The 18,833-nt window shown below is 37.7% G+C and overlaps 1 protein-coding gene across 1 annotated transcript in view; it reads left to right on the top strand.

The window, feature by feature from the left end:
• The window catches only part of LOC306881754 (rho-associated protein kinase 1-like), a 51,071-nt gene extending 33,129 nt beyond the window's left edge, over nucleotides 1-17,942 (top strand). Inside the window, exons 17-33 of the mRNA XM_079436011.1 lie at nucleotides 196-302; nucleotides 936-1,086; nucleotides 2,058-2,218; nucleotides 2,347-2,531; nucleotides 3,821-3,890; nucleotides 4,623-4,726; nucleotides 4,862-5,027; nucleotides 6,530-6,623; nucleotides 6,700-6,788; nucleotides 7,558-7,749; nucleotides 8,510-8,675; nucleotides 12,549-12,619; nucleotides 12,714-12,802; nucleotides 12,901-12,979; nucleotides 13,497-13,758; nucleotides 14,025-14,232; nucleotides 16,611-17,942. Of these exons, the coding sequence (XP_079292137.1) occupies nucleotides 196-302; nucleotides 936-1,086; nucleotides 2,058-2,218; nucleotides 2,347-2,531; nucleotides 3,821-3,890; nucleotides 4,623-4,726; nucleotides 4,862-5,027; nucleotides 6,530-6,623; nucleotides 6,700-6,788; nucleotides 7,558-7,749; nucleotides 8,510-8,675; nucleotides 12,549-12,619; nucleotides 12,714-12,802; nucleotides 12,901-12,979; nucleotides 13,497-13,758; nucleotides 14,025-14,232; nucleotides 16,611-16,614 (2,198 nt within the window). The 3' untranslated portion in view covers nucleotides 16,615-17,942. The remainder of the gene's footprint in view (nucleotides 1-195; nucleotides 303-935; nucleotides 1,087-2,057; nucleotides 2,219-2,346; nucleotides 2,532-3,820; nucleotides 3,891-4,622; nucleotides 4,727-4,861; nucleotides 5,028-6,529; nucleotides 6,624-6,699; nucleotides 6,789-7,557; nucleotides 7,750-8,509; nucleotides 8,676-12,548; nucleotides 12,620-12,713; nucleotides 12,803-12,900; nucleotides 12,980-13,496; nucleotides 13,759-14,024; nucleotides 14,233-16,610) is intronic.
• Nucleotides 17,943-18,833: the final 891 nt, after the last annotated feature.

Genomic DNA, 18,833 nt, shown 5'->3' with positions numbered 1-18,833 from the left:
CACGTTTACATGGAAAAGCCAGGGATAAGTAGCACATTGGAATGGAAAACGTATTCTGTGTGAACAGCCCCTAAAGCTGCAATCTAAAAAAATTAAGGTTTTATAATTTTTAATTTTTTACAATTTTCATATATTGCTGTAGTGTGCCAGTAGGAAATACTACATTTTACAAGTCTGTTGTTTGTCTCTTTGAAGCTCGTATCACGGGTCTACAGGAGGACAACAAGAACTTGAAGCACAGTCTGTCCAAAGTGGAGCTGGAGAGAAAACAAGTGCAGGACAGATGTAACGTTTTAGAGAAGGTATTATTTTTATTATTATTAAAAATGTGCATATTTTTGAGTATTTTGCATAATTGCAGTCTGTTGTGGACCATTAAGAATTTTTGCTTTGTGTCTGTTTTGCATCAGTTTACATTACCATAAATTACCAATTTTTAAGGGTAGATAAGGTAAAAGGTCCTTGTAACCTTGTTAAAGGTACCACTACTTTTTTTTTCATTTCAATTTTTTTCTTAGTGTATGAAAGTTAATGTAATATAAAAAAAAGACATATCAGTTGGTGCCTTCTAGCATTTCAGTAACTGAGCTAGTCATGTGCAGCAATGCACATTGAATGGAAATGGATTTAACATGTCAATGTTTGCGACTATCTCACTGTTTAAAAGGTTTCAAAGGTTTATACATAATGCATAAATATAGTGTGAATAGAATGAAACTGTATAGTCTCAAGATTCAGTGCTAGGGTTTAAATTAGTGTAGTAAATTGATATAGAATCACTGCTAAAGTTGATCTGTGCAAAGTTATTTCCAATCCTGTGATGATGTCATCTTTGGCTGCCATTGTGTTCACTGTGTTTTTAAAATGATTGTGTTGGCTGTGTAAAGTAATTGTGTTTTGTGTAACCAGTGTTTCTATGTGCTCTGTGCTTGTAGGAGAAGAACAGTCTAGAAATCGACCTGAACTACAAGCTGAAGACTCTACAGCAGCGGCTGGACCAGGAATCCACAGAGCATCGCATCACGAAGGCTCAACTCACAGACAAATACGAGTCTATCGAGGAGACCAAGTCAGCTGCTATGCACGGTACGTGTGCGTGCGAGACCTGCCGCGACCGCCTTACTGCGTGTCCAGACACCACCTCCAGGATTTCACACTTATGCATATGGAACAGCAGAATTTCTTTTTAATAGCGTCTTAATAGTCATGATACTACTCTGTGAAAGTACTCTGTGTTGTAGACTGTAGGAATTTTTTGGTATTTAAAGTAATAGTTCACTCAAAAATGAAAACTGGCCATCCTCCCCCTCAGGCCATCCGAGATGTAGATGAGTTTGTTGCTTCATCAGATTTGCAGAAATGTAGCATCCCATCACTTGCTCACCAGTGGATGCTCTGCAGTGAATGGGTGCCGTCAGAATGAGAGTCCAAACAGCTGATAAAAACATCACAATAATCCACAAGTAATCTATACTACTCCAGCCCATCAATTAACATCTTGAGAAGACAAAAGCTGCATGTTTTGAGTGTTAAGAAACAAATCCATCACTTTAGGAATGTCAACCTTGAGGGCAAAACATGTCAATCTTAATATGTCATGTTATGTGGGATGATATCTTTTAATAATATTGTCTTAATACATGTTGTGTTTTTCATTTTAGAATGACTATGTATTTAGTGATTGAAATTCTGCAGGTGCAATTTGTTCACATATCTTTGATTTTCTTTGGCTTGAAAACAAAACTTGAAACCTGGCTTGAAAGAAACGAAACTTGACAGGTGTGTACTGCACTTCTATGGATGTTTTGACCTCCAAGTCTTCGTGCCAGTCTCACATGACTGAAAATTATGAATAATTGACCAAATTGTGACAATTATATAATTATTAAATATAATTTGTGACAAAAATCAAAGAGCAACAGAAATGGCTCCAACATGCTCCATCAAACAGAAGTTCTTGATTCAGATGATTTTTAGAAAAGCTGGTATAGCGATCACCTGATCTTGTCCATGGTGTTCATAGTTTCTCTAAAAATAAAAGTCTTTCTTCTGTCCAGCGGTGGAGCAGAAAGTGGGGGAGGAGACCACGCTTCGGATGCGAGCGGAGAGCAGGGTGGTGGAGGTGGAGAAGCAGTGCTCGATGCTGGAGTTTGACCTCAAGCAGTCTGTGCAGAAGATGGAGCAGCTGATGAAGCAGAAGGAGAGGCTGGAGGAAGAGGTGAGTGTGAACCCGCAGTTTGACCCCACACACCTTAATTAAGGCCAAAAAGCTTGTCTTGATAATATTACAAACTGCTGACAGTGTTTTAGCAGTACAAATTCAGTATCTTTCCTCCGCTCTACCAGGTGAAGGATCTGCGGGTGCAGTTGGAGCAGGAGTCCGGGAAGCGCGTGATGGCCCAGAACGAGCTGAAGAACTGGACGATGGAGGCCGAGCGCCTGAAAGGATCAGAGAAGCAGCTCAAACAGGAGATCAACGTGTCCCTCGAGAACAAACGCTCTGTTGAGTTCCAGCTGGCACAGCTCACCAAGTATGTTGCTTTCTCTCTCCTGCTCTCAAAAGGGTCATGAATGCACTCTGTGAATAGGGTACGAATTATTTGATTTATTGTTTAAATAAAAGACTAACCAATACAAATTGTCTAGTTTCTAAACGGGTTGCAAATGATCACCCCTTCGCCAATCGCCAATAATCATTTGACAGCACTACTATGAAACTAAAATCACCAGTAGGTGGCGGCAAGCCGCTGTTTTAATAAGTGAATCATTCATTTATTCACTCGCTCAACCCATTCGTTCAAACGGCTGATTCATTCAGTAATGACCCAAGTGACTCTTTATGAATGAGTCACTGAATCAGAAAGTTTATCTGACATTTAACACAATATTAACTTGTTTATTGAACTATTAAGTCAATAGGCAATATACATTGCAATTTTGTGTAGATTAGGGGAAAAAACGCACTCTTGCTCACGTGCTATTGTTCAACTAAATCATAATATTAATATAAGACCTGTACAGGGGCATTTTTTGCCCTCATATCTTGAATTGTAGGGTCATATAACTATTCTCGTAGGCTGTTATACAGTCTGTCATCCTGCATCATCATCTTCAGCAACAGCATCAATGTAAGATGATGTACAGGTCTGTGTGTGACAGCCCGGAGCATTAGTCATTTTAACACACAAATTTTTTTTCCATAAGTAATCGCACCAAATTAACGTGTTAGATTTTCAGGCCTAATATTTATTTTGTACAAGCATTTCTGTTGGAGCCCAGTAGTAACAACAACCTTATAACGTCATTCCCTTGACTCTGAGCCAGATGGCTTCACAAAAGCTATTACATCACTAAATATCTGAAATGCTTTTCTATTGTAGAAAAAGCTGTTATTGCAGTTTATGTTTAAACCTGGCTAAACAGTTGGCTGCCAATATTTACATGGTTGGATTAAGGATTAGCCACAGCTGGTTAATCCTTCACCTCTCTTCCTGTTGGACTCGGTCGCTCAGAGGCATTTCCACACTGTGCCTAGCTTTGTGTTCTCTACTTTAAAGTCAACATGAAATCACTACACGGGTTCCTGACCATATTGTGACCAGTGCAACAGTTCACGTTATTTGAAAATTAAAAAAAAAAGTTTGTCTATGTAATCTTTCATTAATATATGTTCACTCGATTCATCACTTAAATGAACTCAACTTGCTAAACTGTTATAACGGGCCTAGAAAGTAGACCTGCAGGTCATTTTAATGATCATTTGTGCATTGTACTTGAGTTGTGAAGTTTGACTGTTACTGATAGAAATGTATCTTCTCAGGCAGTACCGAGGAAATGAGGGTCAGATGAGGGAACTTCAGGACCAGCTGGAGGCTGAGCAGTATTTCTCAGTGAGTACCGCAGACTGCTGATCATACTTGCATTTTTCCTCTTTCTTTATGTGGTAAAAACACATTGTGCACTTTGAACAACTTTGACTTTTCTATATGATGGGATGACTTAATTACTAGACTGATATATGAGATGCTGCATGAAGCTACAATTTCTTTTTCTTTTCTTTTTTATCTGATCAAATTATTAAGTAATGCCACTTTTTTATGTGCAATAAAACATGCAAAAAGTGTCTATAATAGTTAATGTGCAAAAATCTATCCACCTGAAGTGAGCATTTTTGTTTTCTTTTTAAATGCACAGTTAGTAGATTCTTAATGTCTCCATCCAGCTTTTTTAATGCAATGCCACAAAATTAGCATAGAAATCTGTTGATTGATGCCCAGCTAGGCACTAATCTTTCTTGAGAACAACAAATTTGCAAGTAACCAGACTTGGTATGCTTTTATTTAATGATGGAATCGCACCGATCTCATTTTCTTAATTAAAACCACCTAATTCCAAACACACAGAGGTTCATTTACTGTAATTGGGTCATTCAGAGTCAATTATCCTTTAAGCCTGTTGGGTTTTGCTGTACTCCAGAATCGCTAATTGGAAAGCAACATTGAAAGCATTCAAGTAATACCAGTTTTGTCTCAAGTTTATACACTGATATGAACATTTCCTCATTGTGACGTCACTAGTTCTGTCACGTCATACATTCTCAAGCCGTTTTTTCTTGTTTTCAGACACTCTATAAAACTCAGGTGAAGGAGCTGAAGGAGGAGATAGAGGAGAAGAATCGACATACTCAAGAGGCTCTCAGAAAAGTCCAGGACATGTACTCAGAGAAGTAAAAGTCCTTTTCATCAATAAGTAGCATTTGGAGCAGGGCTGCTTTAAAACAATAAATAAGGAACAACTTTAAAGAACTATTCAGCATTTATTTTGAATGTCGTCTTGTGAACTGCTGCTCCTGTTTTTGTAGGGATTCGCTGTCTGCTCAGTTGGACCTGACCATGACGAAGGCCGAGTCGGAGCAGTTGGCGCGCGCGCTGCAGGAGGAGCAGTATTTTGAACTCTCTCAGGAGCACAAGAAAGCTGCCTCACGGTACAAACAGGAGATCTCAGAGAAGGACTCGACCATCACACAGGTCTGTGCCTCATGCTTCTTTGAATCATACAATGCAGGGCCCTATGAAATCCGATTACTTTTTAAAAATATATATATTTACATTTTTGGCATACAACAGAAGTTTAATGCTAAAATCCCCCCTCGGTCCGCACCAGTTGCACCGCCCAAAGGACAGCCCTGAGTAAGACGTACATTCTGCTGTACAATAGTTATATATTTCTGTCACAAATTTTTCAAGTTAAACCGCGCTTTTATTTTGATGGGGTACCATTTGTTTGTATAGGATTTATATATATATATATATAATATTTATTTATTTATTTATTTAGGGGTGTAACGGTACACAAACATGACAATATACGTTTTAATTTTTTATTAAACAATGGTTTACTGAAAAAATTGCTCTTTTTTTTTTTTTTAATACATTGTTATAATTACAATTTGCTTGGGAATAAAAAACTACCTTAGCTTCTGCACTGAACTATTGGGAGCCCCTCAATCACTATAAGGTTACAATTAAAAACAGAGCCCAAACTTAAATTCAATTACTATTTTTTTTTTATTTTTTTTTTACTATAATAATCAACACTCAAACTAAAAACTAAAGAAATGTATGCAAAGATGTAAATTGCACACAATGCAGTTTTTAAATGATACAATTTCTATTTATTGTTGAAGTATCATTTACACAGTGGTATGTTTCATATTTAAACATACATTAAATAATTAAGACATCACTAACAGGTAAAATAAAATATAATGCTCTTCTCTAGACTTTATTTCTCTAGTGAACTAATGAGCTGTGAGCTAGACACTGATGACTTGCCTGAGGTAAATGAAATGTTACGTGACATTTTGTTTACAAGCTGTTTTTTATGTCGTCTTTCCACGGTTCAAACACTGATTGAACGATTACGTGAGGGATGAGGTGTTCATTCATGTTTACTTCGCGCTAAAACTAAATCAGAGAGGAAGGGATGATTGCGCTCTGCGCTGCTATCAGAGCTGAGGCGTTTAACGTTATACAGCGGTTTGTCACACCACATCAAAGAGTGTCAAAACCGCATTTATTGTCTGAATTTCCTGAAAAAAATTTGAATGATTTGTTCGGTACACATGCATACCGAACCCAAAAGACCCATACCGAAAATTTTCGGTACGAATACATGTACCGTTACACCCCTATGATGCTCATGAAGTGACTCCAGAGCAGTTCTGGAGATGTTGTTCCTATATTTATGTCCTCATTAGTGAGACGGCAGACACTGAAAACCTCGCGAGCATCACACACACAGTTGAAACCGCGTGTCTGCGCCACTCATTCACACAGAGACATGCAGGATTCATATTTAAATCGTAGGGTCCTAACAATGTATATAGTCCATTTGTGTTCCATCCCATTTTCAGTATCAGATCTGTATGTACTGTGCAAGCCATCTATTGTTTTAGCTCTTGTCATTGTTGTTAACTCTATTGTTATATCAGAGGTTTTTAATTAGATTATAATGCTTTTTCATGTAGCTTGAGGAATCCAATAAAACCCTTACCAAAGATGCGGAGATCCTCAGTAAGGAGAAGGCAGAACTGAACGAGAGACTCCAAGCTCAAGGAGAAGGTAATATTATTTCCAGTTGGTTATCCTGCATTTTATCTTTACGTATTATCATGACTTTTCTAATGTCTTCCTGTAGAGTTTGCAGCAGAGAAGGAGGAGCTGGCAAGCACAGTAAAGGCCCATTACGAGAAGGCCCTTAATATAGAAAGAACTCTGAAGACCCAGGTATAACCACCATACAGCATTAAACATTATCAAAATAATGCATGTTTATATAGCTAAAAGTGAAAGCTAATGTCATCAATCATTGTCGTAGACTCTGTGAGAATGTGTGAAATGAGCAATAGCGACACATTTTAATAGTCAAATACAAACGTAGATTAAATGTAAGGCTTGTTGTTTTGGTATTTTGGGCAGCATCACATACACCTTTTACTGATTCTGCTGTTCTTTTTATATGTTCTGCTTTCATTTTCATTTTAGTTCAAGTTTTAGTAATATTGTTTAGTGCCTAGTTAACTAGCTGAAATAAAATACGTTTTTTTTATATATATTTTATTACCATTAGCATTTATTTTATTTCAAGTTAAGGAAATATTTTTATGGTTTTAGCTTACCAATATAACCATGTGACAAGCTCAGTTAAAAACAGTTCATATCGGAAACATTAATAAAAAAAAATTATATAGTTTTACCTACTCTTTATATGCTATTTATGTTTTTTCATGCTTATAAGAATATCCAATTGTTAATATATTAGCAGCAAAATCAAATATAACTTTTGTCTTTTGTGACAATCTGAAACAGCTCGTTCTGAGAGACTGTTTATGATTGTTTTTATATTATAAGAAAATGAGTGGGTGGATTTTTACCATTACAGGCTGGTTGTTTTCACACACTGCTGCCACACAACTGTGTTCAAACACCTTATAAAAGTGATGTTACATAAAGTCTGAAAAGACAAAACTCTTAACGTCTCAATCTGTGACTGCAGGCGGTGAATAAGCTGGCTGAGATCATGAACCGGAAGGACATGAAGTTGGACCAGAAGAAGAGAGGCAGCACCACTGACCTGCGCAAGAAAGAGAAGGAGAACCGCAAACTGCAGCTGGAGCTCAACCAGGAGAAGGAGAAGTTCAACCACATGGCCATCAAGTACCAGAAGGAGCTGAACGAGATGCAAGCGGCAAGTCAATGTTTATTAGCCTTTTCACAGTAACTGTTTATCATTAATGCCAATCAGTGGAATCTGATGACTATCAAAGTCAGTTTCAACAAGATGATTCCAGTCCTGCTACGGTGAAGGCTTGCCTTGTGAAAACTGATTAAGATACGCAACTAGACAAATCAAGAAACGTCAATATTCATGAGCCAAGCATTGCAATAGCGTGATTAACCTTTATGTCATTTGAGGATGTTCTTTTTTTTTCTGAAAATGTTAATGTTATCGCTTTGGACTAAAATGTACTGACATTGCTCACACGGGGTATAACAACTAACCCCAAAAACAGACAATTATTATACTTCCCCCGCCTTGTTACCTTGGGGTTCCTGGTCAAAAAAACCGACCTACTAAAATGACTATATGCTATATTATTACCAAATCTTGGATTCAATCTTTTCATCAACTTGTTTTGTTACACTTAGCACAGGTTTTGCATTTCTTTTAGGCCTCATTGATCTGAGCTTATGCACATTAGTTTTTGAGTGAACTTTGCCTCCTGCATTGAGGTGCATGAGCTCAGATCAACAAGTCCTACAATCAATCAGTTCCAAAAATAAAAAGTTGCCACAGACTGAATCCAAGATTTGGTGATAATATAGCATAATGAGAGACATAGAAGCTGGTCTGGTCATTTTGACTGGAAACACCTAATTAGGTGAAGGATTTCCAGAACAAAGCTTAGTAATTTTGGCCTAGTTAATGTTGTTGTCTGTATTTGCAGCAATTGGCAGAGGAGTGCACGTATCGCAACGAGTTACAGATGCAACTGGACAGTAAGGAGAGTGACATTGAGCAGCTCAGAGAGAAACTGAACGACTTGCAGCTCCGCGTGGAGAACTCCAGCGTCACCAGCCTGCAGCCAGACGAGACGGACAGTAACATCGCTGGTAAGGACACGCTCACTAAATATCAACATTTCGGTTATATTCATCTCAGGGTAATTAAGGAACAGAGGTTTAATTAACCAGTTGGTAGTTCAGACTTTAGTCTGAATCGGTAGTGGTTCGATTCTATAGAGATTGAAAGCCCACAATAGCAGCTAATTCTTAAGATGAAGATGCGGAGGAAATGAAATACAGAAACTAAGAAGCTGTGTATATACCTTTATTATCTCATTCATGAATGTATTTTAGCTGATTTATCAAATCATCATGCAGCATTGTCAAAATGCTTGCCTTTATTATTATAATGCCACCAATTCGGGTAATACTTTACAATAACCTTCCTTAGTTAACTTTCATTAATGCATTAACTAGCATTAACTGACAATGAGCAATGCATTTGTTACAGTATTTATGGATCTTTGTTCATGTTAGTAAACACAAATATACCTGTTCAGCAACTAGTTGATAGTAAATTGTGTTCCTTAATATAAAGTGTTATCAGATTTCTTTATCAGCACATAAATTGCGCTCATCACTTTTAATCCTGTGATGATAGGATGTTTATGGCTGTCATTGTCTGTGTTTAAAGTCCTCTCTCATCTCTCGTTCTCCCTCATATGTAGTCAGTTCTTCTTGCTCTCCTTATCTTTCTGTCTTCTATTCTTTTTCCTCTGTGAGTAACTTTAAGATTGGGGTCCTGTTATGCCTGGATTGTGCTCTTGAGTGGCATTTTGTTGCTTTTCTTTTAATGAACACATTTTACTTGTGTTTTGGTGATGCCTCCAGAATAAGCTACTCAGAGTGTTTATAATGATAGAGATCAATGCTGAACAAGTTTAGATTCAGTACTAAACTACTGAAATTAGCAAAAAATATTTAGCTAATTCAAATCTTTTTATACTAACCCCTACTCTGAGTACCTTTCAGAAGTGTTTTAAGTCAAGTCACACTCTTTTAGTGTGTGTGTGTGTGTGTGTGTGTGTGTGGTTTTACACTTTGTATTTCAATAATGTTAAGATGATAAAGAACCTGGCGTTGCATTCAAATGACAAATTATGCACGAGGGCTGCAACCAGTGTTGATTTCGTTAACGAAGACGACGACAAAATATTCATTAACAAACATTTTTGCTGTGACTAAGACGAGCTAAAACTAATATCTGATTATAAAAACTGAGACGAAATTTATGCCGCGTCTTTGTTAAATTTTCTTTCAAAATGTGCGTCTCTGTCATTGGATTACAATCGGATGAGGAGCGTTCGCATATCTAGTCTCAGTATGGAAGCCGCAGCGGACAGATAGGCGACCAAAATGCGAACTAGCGATCTGAAACAATGGCCTGAAACGTCCCATTTTTCCCGGGTGTCACAATTCGTTGTCGGTTAACTTAAGTTAACACTACTTCAGTCTCTACGCGCGATCAGTACTCAGTGCTCAAATACACACACAGCAGTCCGAATGTCTATCGTGTAGAGCAGTGGTTCTCAAACCTGTCCTGGGGACCCCCAGCCACCACATATTTTGTATGTCTCTCTCATAGGCCACACCCATTTAAAGTCTTGCAGATTGTGCTGATGAGTTGAATCAGGTGTGTTTAATGAGGGAGACAAAGGCCGTTTCTCAATATGCGTACTTGTCTGTACTTGTGTTCTTGTGGACTTGTGAAACGTCATCAGTCGCTGCCAAGTACTGTTCCAATTCAAAGTTCACATCTAGCCAAGTCCAGTTCAAATCCCCGGATGTGTTCTTGATCCGCCCCTTTTACCGAGGATGCATCGAGAGGTGACTTGTGCGGACTTGATACGGGCCAGAACCCAGAATTCAGTTCGTCCTCCCGTCCTCGAGAGTTCGTTCTTCTGAGTCGAACTTGGCAAGTCCAAACTCGAAAGGACGGAAGTCCAGACTCTGCGAACTTGGTATTGAGAAACTCCTCAAATCTGGCCCACTCCTGCAGAGTTGAGCTCTAATCCTAATCAAACACACCTGAGCATGCTAATCAGAGTCTTCAAGATCATTAGAAAAGCACCGGTAGGTGAGTTAGATCAGGGTTGGATCTAAACTCTGCGGCAGATTGGACCTCCAGGGAAAGATTTGAGGAACCCTGGTGTAGAGTATCTCACGTAAATACAGTCGGTAAATGCAATGACTTTTCGTCGACTAAAACTATGAAAGACTCAAATTACTAAAATGTGACTTATTATTTTCGTCTTAAGATAAAGACTAAGACTAAATCAAAAATGCCTGCCAAATTTAACACTGGCTGCAACTGATTGATTAGATGTATTCATTATATTTGCTTTCAGATTACTTATTCTTTGGAGGACAACATTGGGCCAAATGTGGAATAAAATGTTGAGTAATTTATTAATGCTAATTGTTTTTCTATTAAAACTGAACTATTTTAATAATGATAATATTTGGATTTTTAACTGATTAATTGAAGAATCAGCAGATAATATCAAATATCAAAATAATCGTTTACTTGCTGCCCTATTATGCTCTGTAGTAATCAGAGGATCGTTTAATGATGGTAATAAAAGTTCAAGTTTATTCATTTAACACCAGTGTTTTCAGTCTGGGGTCCATGAAGACATTGAAAAGAAAATGAGCAAATATGATGTCTAATCCGATTGGGACGTCGGTGCCAGTACCCAACCCTACATAGTGCTGCGGTCGTGACGTCAAAACCCGGAGGAATGATTCACCATCCAGAGATTTGACATGGGTTTTTATAATGGGGGTTTTCAATGTACAAGTTAAACAAGGCCTGTGGTAAAAATAAACTGATAATACTTGGACGTTTTCCTCTACTGCAACATAAATTATAGACTGAAAATGTGAATTTTTAAGTGTTTGTTTGTAATAAGGAACTACATAAGAACATGTGGGGTGTTTGCAGGTTACGTTGTAGAACAAAATGTCCAAGATTTATTTTTACTATTTTGACATTATTTTACTCATGATTTGAAAAAAAACCCAGTTCTAAAAGCCCTTGAAGGAAACGATGGTGAATTAGTGTTCTGGGTTCTGATGTCCCTGCAGCACTGGATCAGGCTCGTGTGTATGTGACTGTATGTACGGTTTATTTATCTGTTGCACCAGCAGCATGTTCACTACAGAATGAATGATGTTAGCAGTCACAGTCGTAGTCACGCAGTTCATGCATGATCCTTTAAACAGCTCTTTTGTCACCTAAATGTATTTCCCACCTAGTATGCTTTCAAACCAGTAACATTTTAATTAAATTGCATTATAATTTGGTCGAAGGGCAGAATTACAGGCTTGTCTTGTCACTTTAACTCGAATACAAAATGCTGTTGCATTGAGCCAATTACTAATTCTGCTGATACATGATAGGATTCATAGTTTTATTATGCGCATTTTCAGTCCAAGATGTTTGTCTAGCTAATCATTCATTCAAATGTAATAAGTTTCTTCACCTCTGTAGCAACTTTCGGCTAACATCCCCTATTGGTTCATGTTACTCAAATAACTAATAGCTGCTGTTGAGAGGTTTTGAGTGGTTGTGAAGCATCCCATTTTCACCATCCAATTAATTATTTAAAATTAAAATAATAAAGACCTGCCCTCTTGTCCTTGTTAGATTCACTTAGCAGCATCATGGAAGTTAAAATGAAATGCGAATGCTGTTTCATGTTGAAGTCAGCACCGTGGGATTTTATAACTACACCCATGTGATATGAGGCAGTTGTTTTAAAGTGTAGCTGGTTTATGCATGTTAGTAAAAGCTATTTGATTTGAATGGATTGTATCACGACCTTGGTTTGTTTTCCTAGATGACCTGCATGTCTTTTTCTATTGTTTGTTCAAATTCTGGCCTGGACTTTATTATGCATGCATTTTATTTGTCCTCAGAATCAAGGCTTGAAGGCTGGCTAGCGATTCCAAATAGGGCTAATATAAAAAGATACGGCTGGAAAAAGCAGGTAAGACTTGCATGAAGAATTGTGTATTAATTAGTATTATTTGTGCATTTGGACATGCATGACCCACCCTTAACATTTGTTTTTGTTCCCTCAGTATGTTGTGGTGAGCAGTAAAAAAATCATCTTTTACAATGATGAGCAAGACAAGGAGCAGTCCAACCCCTCTATGGTACTAGATATCGAGTAAGTACTGTGATAAATAACTATCCATGTTAACTGGACATTTCATTCATTCTAGTATATAAAATTGAATGATTTCCCTTTCTGCTGCTTTAAAACAGCAAACTTTTCCACGTGCGTCCTGTCACGCAAGGCGACGTTTATCGAGCTGAGGCCGAGGAAATTCCAAGAATATTCCAGGTCAGTTATTGTATGTTTTTTGCAGTGATTGTTTAATAAAGGTAGTGAAATGCCCCGTAATGATAAATGACATGTAAGAAACTGTGTTTCCAGCCACCTAGTTTATACACATTTTGGGATATCACAAAAAAACAACAATGGGTGCTAATTCCAAAAATCCACTCTTTTTATGCATTCAATTGATGTGCATTAGAAAAGTCATGTGACTTTGCACAATGGGATGGTGTAGCTGGACTTAACCAGTGGACTGATCTTGTTGCGCGACATCTGAAATGTTGTTTTGGTCATTCTGAAATGCTTGAGCCCAAGTCTGTCGTCAAAGTGGCTTGGTATAATTACCTCTCAGAACTGTCTTACATGCATGATAAGATGTTGCCTTATAAAGCAAGACAGATATAAGTAATCTACCCAGCACTGATAAAAAAAAAAAAAAGACAAGTGAAATCATGTGCGATATATACAGACATTAAAATCATGACAGTTTAACGGTTTACTCAAATTTGCTTTTGTTCTTCAGATCCTGTATGCTAATGAAGGTGAGTGCAGGAAGGAGGCGGACATGGAGAATGTTCCTCAGGGTGATAAGACCAACTGCTTGCCCCACAAAGGCCACGAGTTCATCCCCACCCTCTATCATTTCCCCTCTAACTGCGAGGCTTGCTCCAAACCGCTGTGGCACGTGTTCAAGCCTCCGCCGGCCCTGGAGTGCCGCCGATGCCACGTCAAGTGCCACAAGGACCATCTGGACAAGAAGGAGGATGTTATCGCCCCTTGCAAAGGTAAAGCACATTGCATGTATACAATTGTGTTATTACCCCAGCACCCAGGAATGATGTGAAATGGGAATGTTTTACATGTCTAAAGCACATAAAGTAGCCTGATCAACTCACCTTTTTACATGAACAATAAGAAACCACAAAAACTACTCTGTATTGGTCCATGTCGACACATGAACGATCCTTTGCATTACTCAACAAAATCTACAGCGAAGACTGCATGTGTGCAAACCGCTACACTCTTAGAACATTTTGTTCTTGTTTCTCAGTGAATTATGATGTGACATCGGCTAGAGACATGCTGCTCCTGGCCTTGTCCCAAGACGAGCAGAAGAAATGGATCGGCCATCTCGGCAAGAAGATTCCCAAGACCCCTCCATCTACCTTCACAAGGGCGTCTCCGCGCACGATGTCCACTCGCTCCGTACCAAACCAGTCCTTCCGCACGAACCCCAAAAGCATGTCGGGCAAGCCAAGGTAACTACAGCCACACAGTGTCACGCTCAGCCTTAATCACATCATGCATTTGGAGCAGAGAGGGTGTGAGAAGTGCTTGAATGTCATAAAAATAATGTCTCAGTGTTCCCAAAAATATGACATTTCTTAATGCAAAATATCATTTTTGATACGTTTTTATGAGACTCAACCATTAGCAGTTCTAGATATTAAAAGCTATAATTGTGATGCTGAAGGCCATAAGTTGTAGAGGCAGGGTGGTCTCATGACGGGCTGTTTGTTTGCTGTTGTCTCATATCAGGGCGCAGTCCTTTCTCCAAGCGGCAGACACAACATCCAGTACATGCTGACCGCATCACACAGCCTCTCCAGATCTTAGATTTCTAACGGTGTAGTCGACTACTCCGTGTTTTTACGGTTGAGCTTAACTGTGGTGACGTGTTCTTTGGAGGGGTGTGCTTTTCTGTTTACTAGAATAGCAGATTCTTTCCTTTACAAACTTAAGCAATTCTGGGCAATTAAAAGGGAATTTCCTTTAGCTGGACCGAGGCTCTCTACGGGCTTGGCTTGAAAACTTCAAATTTCCCCTTCTTTTAAAGTGTGTTAGAAAACCCACTCTTGAGCTCCTCCTGCTAATGAAGTGGCATTCAGTACAAATGTGACCCTGGACCAAAAAAACAGTCTCAAGCCACTGGGGTATATTTGTAGCAACAGCCAACAATACATTATATGGGTCAAAAGTATCGATTTCTCTTTTATGCCAAAAATCATCATCAATATCACAGGATATTAAGTAAAGATCATGTTCCATGAAGATATTTTGTAAATGTTCTACTGTAAATATACCAACTTAATTTTTGATTATTGCTAAGGACTTCATTTGGACAACTTTATATGCGTTTATTTCAGTATTTCCATTTTTTTTTTTTTTTTGCACCCTCAGATTCCAGATTTTAAATAGTTGTATCTCAGCCAAATATTGTCCTGTCATAACAAACCATACATCAATGGAAGGTTTATTTATTCAGATGTATAAATCTCAGTTTAAAAAAATTCACCTTTATGACTGGTTTTGTGGTCCAGGGTCACAAATGCTCAAAAACCATCTTATTTGTACTCATGTTGGCAAAAGTAACACACTAGGGGCCAGATTTATTAAACGGGGCAAATTAGCGTGAGAACACAATCCCATAAAGTGCCGATAGTAGTGGAAAGTTTTGCTGATCTACTGACAATGCTCAAATTAAAGACTCATTTCTATAGTGCCCAACACAATCTACAGAGACCAGTGTAAATTAGCAACTATCGCAACAAAGTTAAGCACACGATGGGTTAAGACATGCTTTTTGGGGCATCATATGATGGTGTAGATACCAATTGACTACCACAAGCCTTCGTAAATCACGTTGCACGATTTATTTAAATACTCTCCTCCTTGTAGATTTTGTGTCTGAAAAGCAAACTCCTACAGATGCATAAGCAATAAAGTCATCCACAAAAATAACTGTCCACACATTATCATCGCTAATTTTCCACTGTGTGTCTTTAGTAAATCCTGGCAAAAGAGGGTTTGCACTGGTGCAAGCTGTTAGTAAATCTGGCCCTAATTCTAACAAGGAAATGCAAAGGATTTGAATTTTTGCATTAGAATAATACAAAAGGTCAAATCTTTTAGTGAGTATTGAGCAAAGTAGCCTTTTTTTTTTACCCCCATCTTTCTATGATGGTAACAAAACGTGAATCACATGAAACCTGACAAAGAAATGTTGCATGAAGAAAATGAAGCTTATTTTTAGGATTGTTTGCATTGAGACATTATTGACAGTAGGGCTGTGTTACAGACATCATCACACATTCAGTATCAGTACAGCTGTTTCTGTATCGATTAGGCAGCACGTGTACCCAATGATCCCTCTAAGCTGCACGCGCAAAAAACAAAAACCGAGACGAAAACGATTGATTAAAGCTGTCGTTAGCTTCAGCTGCAGTGCGAATGGCTTTCATGCACCACGAATGTTGAGGCTCTGCCGTCATTTAAAAATGCAAGACTATATAATAACCTTGTTGTGGTGAGGCAATATGTCCTTAATTGTCATGAATACATCATAGTGCATAAATAAATATATCTTAATAATCCTAAAGGCTTCATTTCCTTTATGTAAAATATAAGTTTTAATCGTTACTACTACTTGTTGTCTTGGTTGTTTTGTTTTCTATGGTTAAATGTGAGCTGGACAAGCTTTTGTTAGATTCACCCACATTACCACATAACTTGAGATGTTTGCGTGAAATTTGAATCACACATCATGATTTATGATTGTCTGTTTAACATGAACCCTCAAGTAAGAATATGATCTTAACTTTCTCACAAACACTGGACATTTTCTTCTTTCTTCCAGCTAACCATCTGAACCGAATTTGGATTTTGTACTTTACTCTCCAAAAACCTCTTTAGACAAAGCTTGGAATTAACCCTTTAATGTTGCATTTCACAATTGAATAAATGTAAAAAAATAAATAAAACTGACCGTAATTGGTGCTGAAGTTCAGGATTTACCAATCATAAGGCATCATGGACATCTTTTTTTCTCCCCGTAACACTGGGATCCTCAGATACTATTTAACCTCCTGCTGTCCAGAGGAAAGCATCTTTTCACATCTTGGGAAGGAAACTATACGCTGTTCTCATGCCCATGTCTTTCTGTTTGAACTCTGGGATAGCGACTGTAGCTTGACACCGTGGTAAAGGGGAAATTTGGTGAACTAACCATGAAAGGGTCTTTGGGACAATATTTTTAATTTGCAAACTATTTCTACTTAAATCCACTTCGATGCCGCCTTCTGATGGACTCTGGTTGCCTTATTCAATCCCTAAAATGGAAAATGAATTGTGTTTGGGGCAAAGGATTGGGAGATTGAGTTTTTTTGGTTTTTTGTGGAGCATGGAGAATAATTACAGTCTATGCATAATATTATCAGAATTTTCTGTATCGTTTTAATTTGTTTTGGAGGCTCCAAGCCATAGGATCTCATCGTAATGGCGTCAGGAGACATAAAAGGTCATAGAAACCATTGTTTCAAGTTTTTGTGTCTGTATGTGTTCATTGGGTACATTGTTTCTGTAATATTCTTTTTTTTGCCTTACATTTGATTCATAGATACATGTTTCAAAAAGGAAAACATTAAGTTAACAAATGTAACTGCACTGTTTGAATTGCCATTTATTTGTAGAAGACTAAACCGCTGTAGCGTTCGGCTCACCTAGTGCCTTCTGGATAACAGTTTTACTGCCATATCTGTTTTTCTCCAACAAATCTTTACTATTATGATACTTTGAAAAGCAACATATCTATTACAGTGTGACTTTTCTTTTCCTTTTTTATCGAAACCTAAATGGTTTTCAAACGGAGCGGACCATCTATTGCATGTCTTAATTGTTGTCAACCAAAGTTCAGACGTTCTGCATGAAGCGCCATGATGAAGGCAACATGTCCTGCTATTTTCATAATCGATAACAGAACAGTTAACATCCCCACCTTTAAATAGATTTCATTCAGTGTACATATTCAATTGAAACGAGATGAATACCTCCTCAATAATCCGACATGGTTTTTACATGCGTGTTCAGTAAAATAAGCACTGGAACTCGTTGTGGATGTATTGCATGATAAACTGCATTGGAGGCCGCACTGATGGATATGTGTCAATAAACATATCTTTATCTATCACCTAAGACTGTCCTCTGTGTGTGTTTTACCTGATTTAATAATGTTTGATGTATCATTTGGTGCCTTCACAACAGAAACTGACCTAACCCACTGTATTATCCATGTCCATATAATGTCTAGAGATTGTCAGACTTGATCAATTTCAAATATCAATGGTTGATCATCATGACATTTTACAGATGTTGTGAAAATCCAGTGGTGCTGTAACTTGCAAATGCTTTGCTTTGTAACTCCGGAGCTGTAGAAACCTTTACTTTAAGCCTTTATATCTGATTAGGGTTGGGTATTGTTTGAATTTGATCAATTTCCATTCCCATTTTCTTCACAGGAATTTTAATTTTACAACAAGTATCCGATTCTGGAATTGATTTTCGATTCCCAACCGTATATATGATGATATTCATTAAGTATTTTTAATGCACTATATATATATCAATGCACCCTAAAATGCACTATTTTATGGCATCATGAATAAGTATACTTATCTATTTATTTTTATGCTTTAGTATAAATATAATGAATTGGAAAACACATGACAACCAATTGTAGATGCAAATCTGCAACTATTATGTATTTTATCTTTGGTTTTATATAATGCAATGTGTGAAAATCTGTATAATATACATAATTCTTTTTTTTTTTTTTACCTGAAATCTTGTTTTTGTCGTTATTAGTTTCTGATAGATTGCTAAAAGCATTTTTTGTGCTAATGAACCTGCACTTAGACGCTAATCTGAGAACCCATTTCATCAGAGGAAATAATAGGAACGCTTTAGTCATTTAGCTAGTCGAATGAGTTTGACTTCTTTCTTTTCATTCGATAGAAGTGTTGCCATAATAAAGTGCAACTGGACCATGGGTGAAAAACAGCTCAACACAAAGGGATTTGACCGA

This window comes from Barbus barbus, assembly GCF_936440315.1.
Source record: "Barbus barbus genome assembly, chromosome: 15".
Lineage (NCBI taxonomy): Eukaryota > Metazoa > Chordata > Actinopteri > Cypriniformes > Cyprinidae > Barbus > Barbus barbus.
Note: the sequence above shows the minus strand (reverse complement) of the source record. Positions and strands in the feature narration are given on the sequence as shown.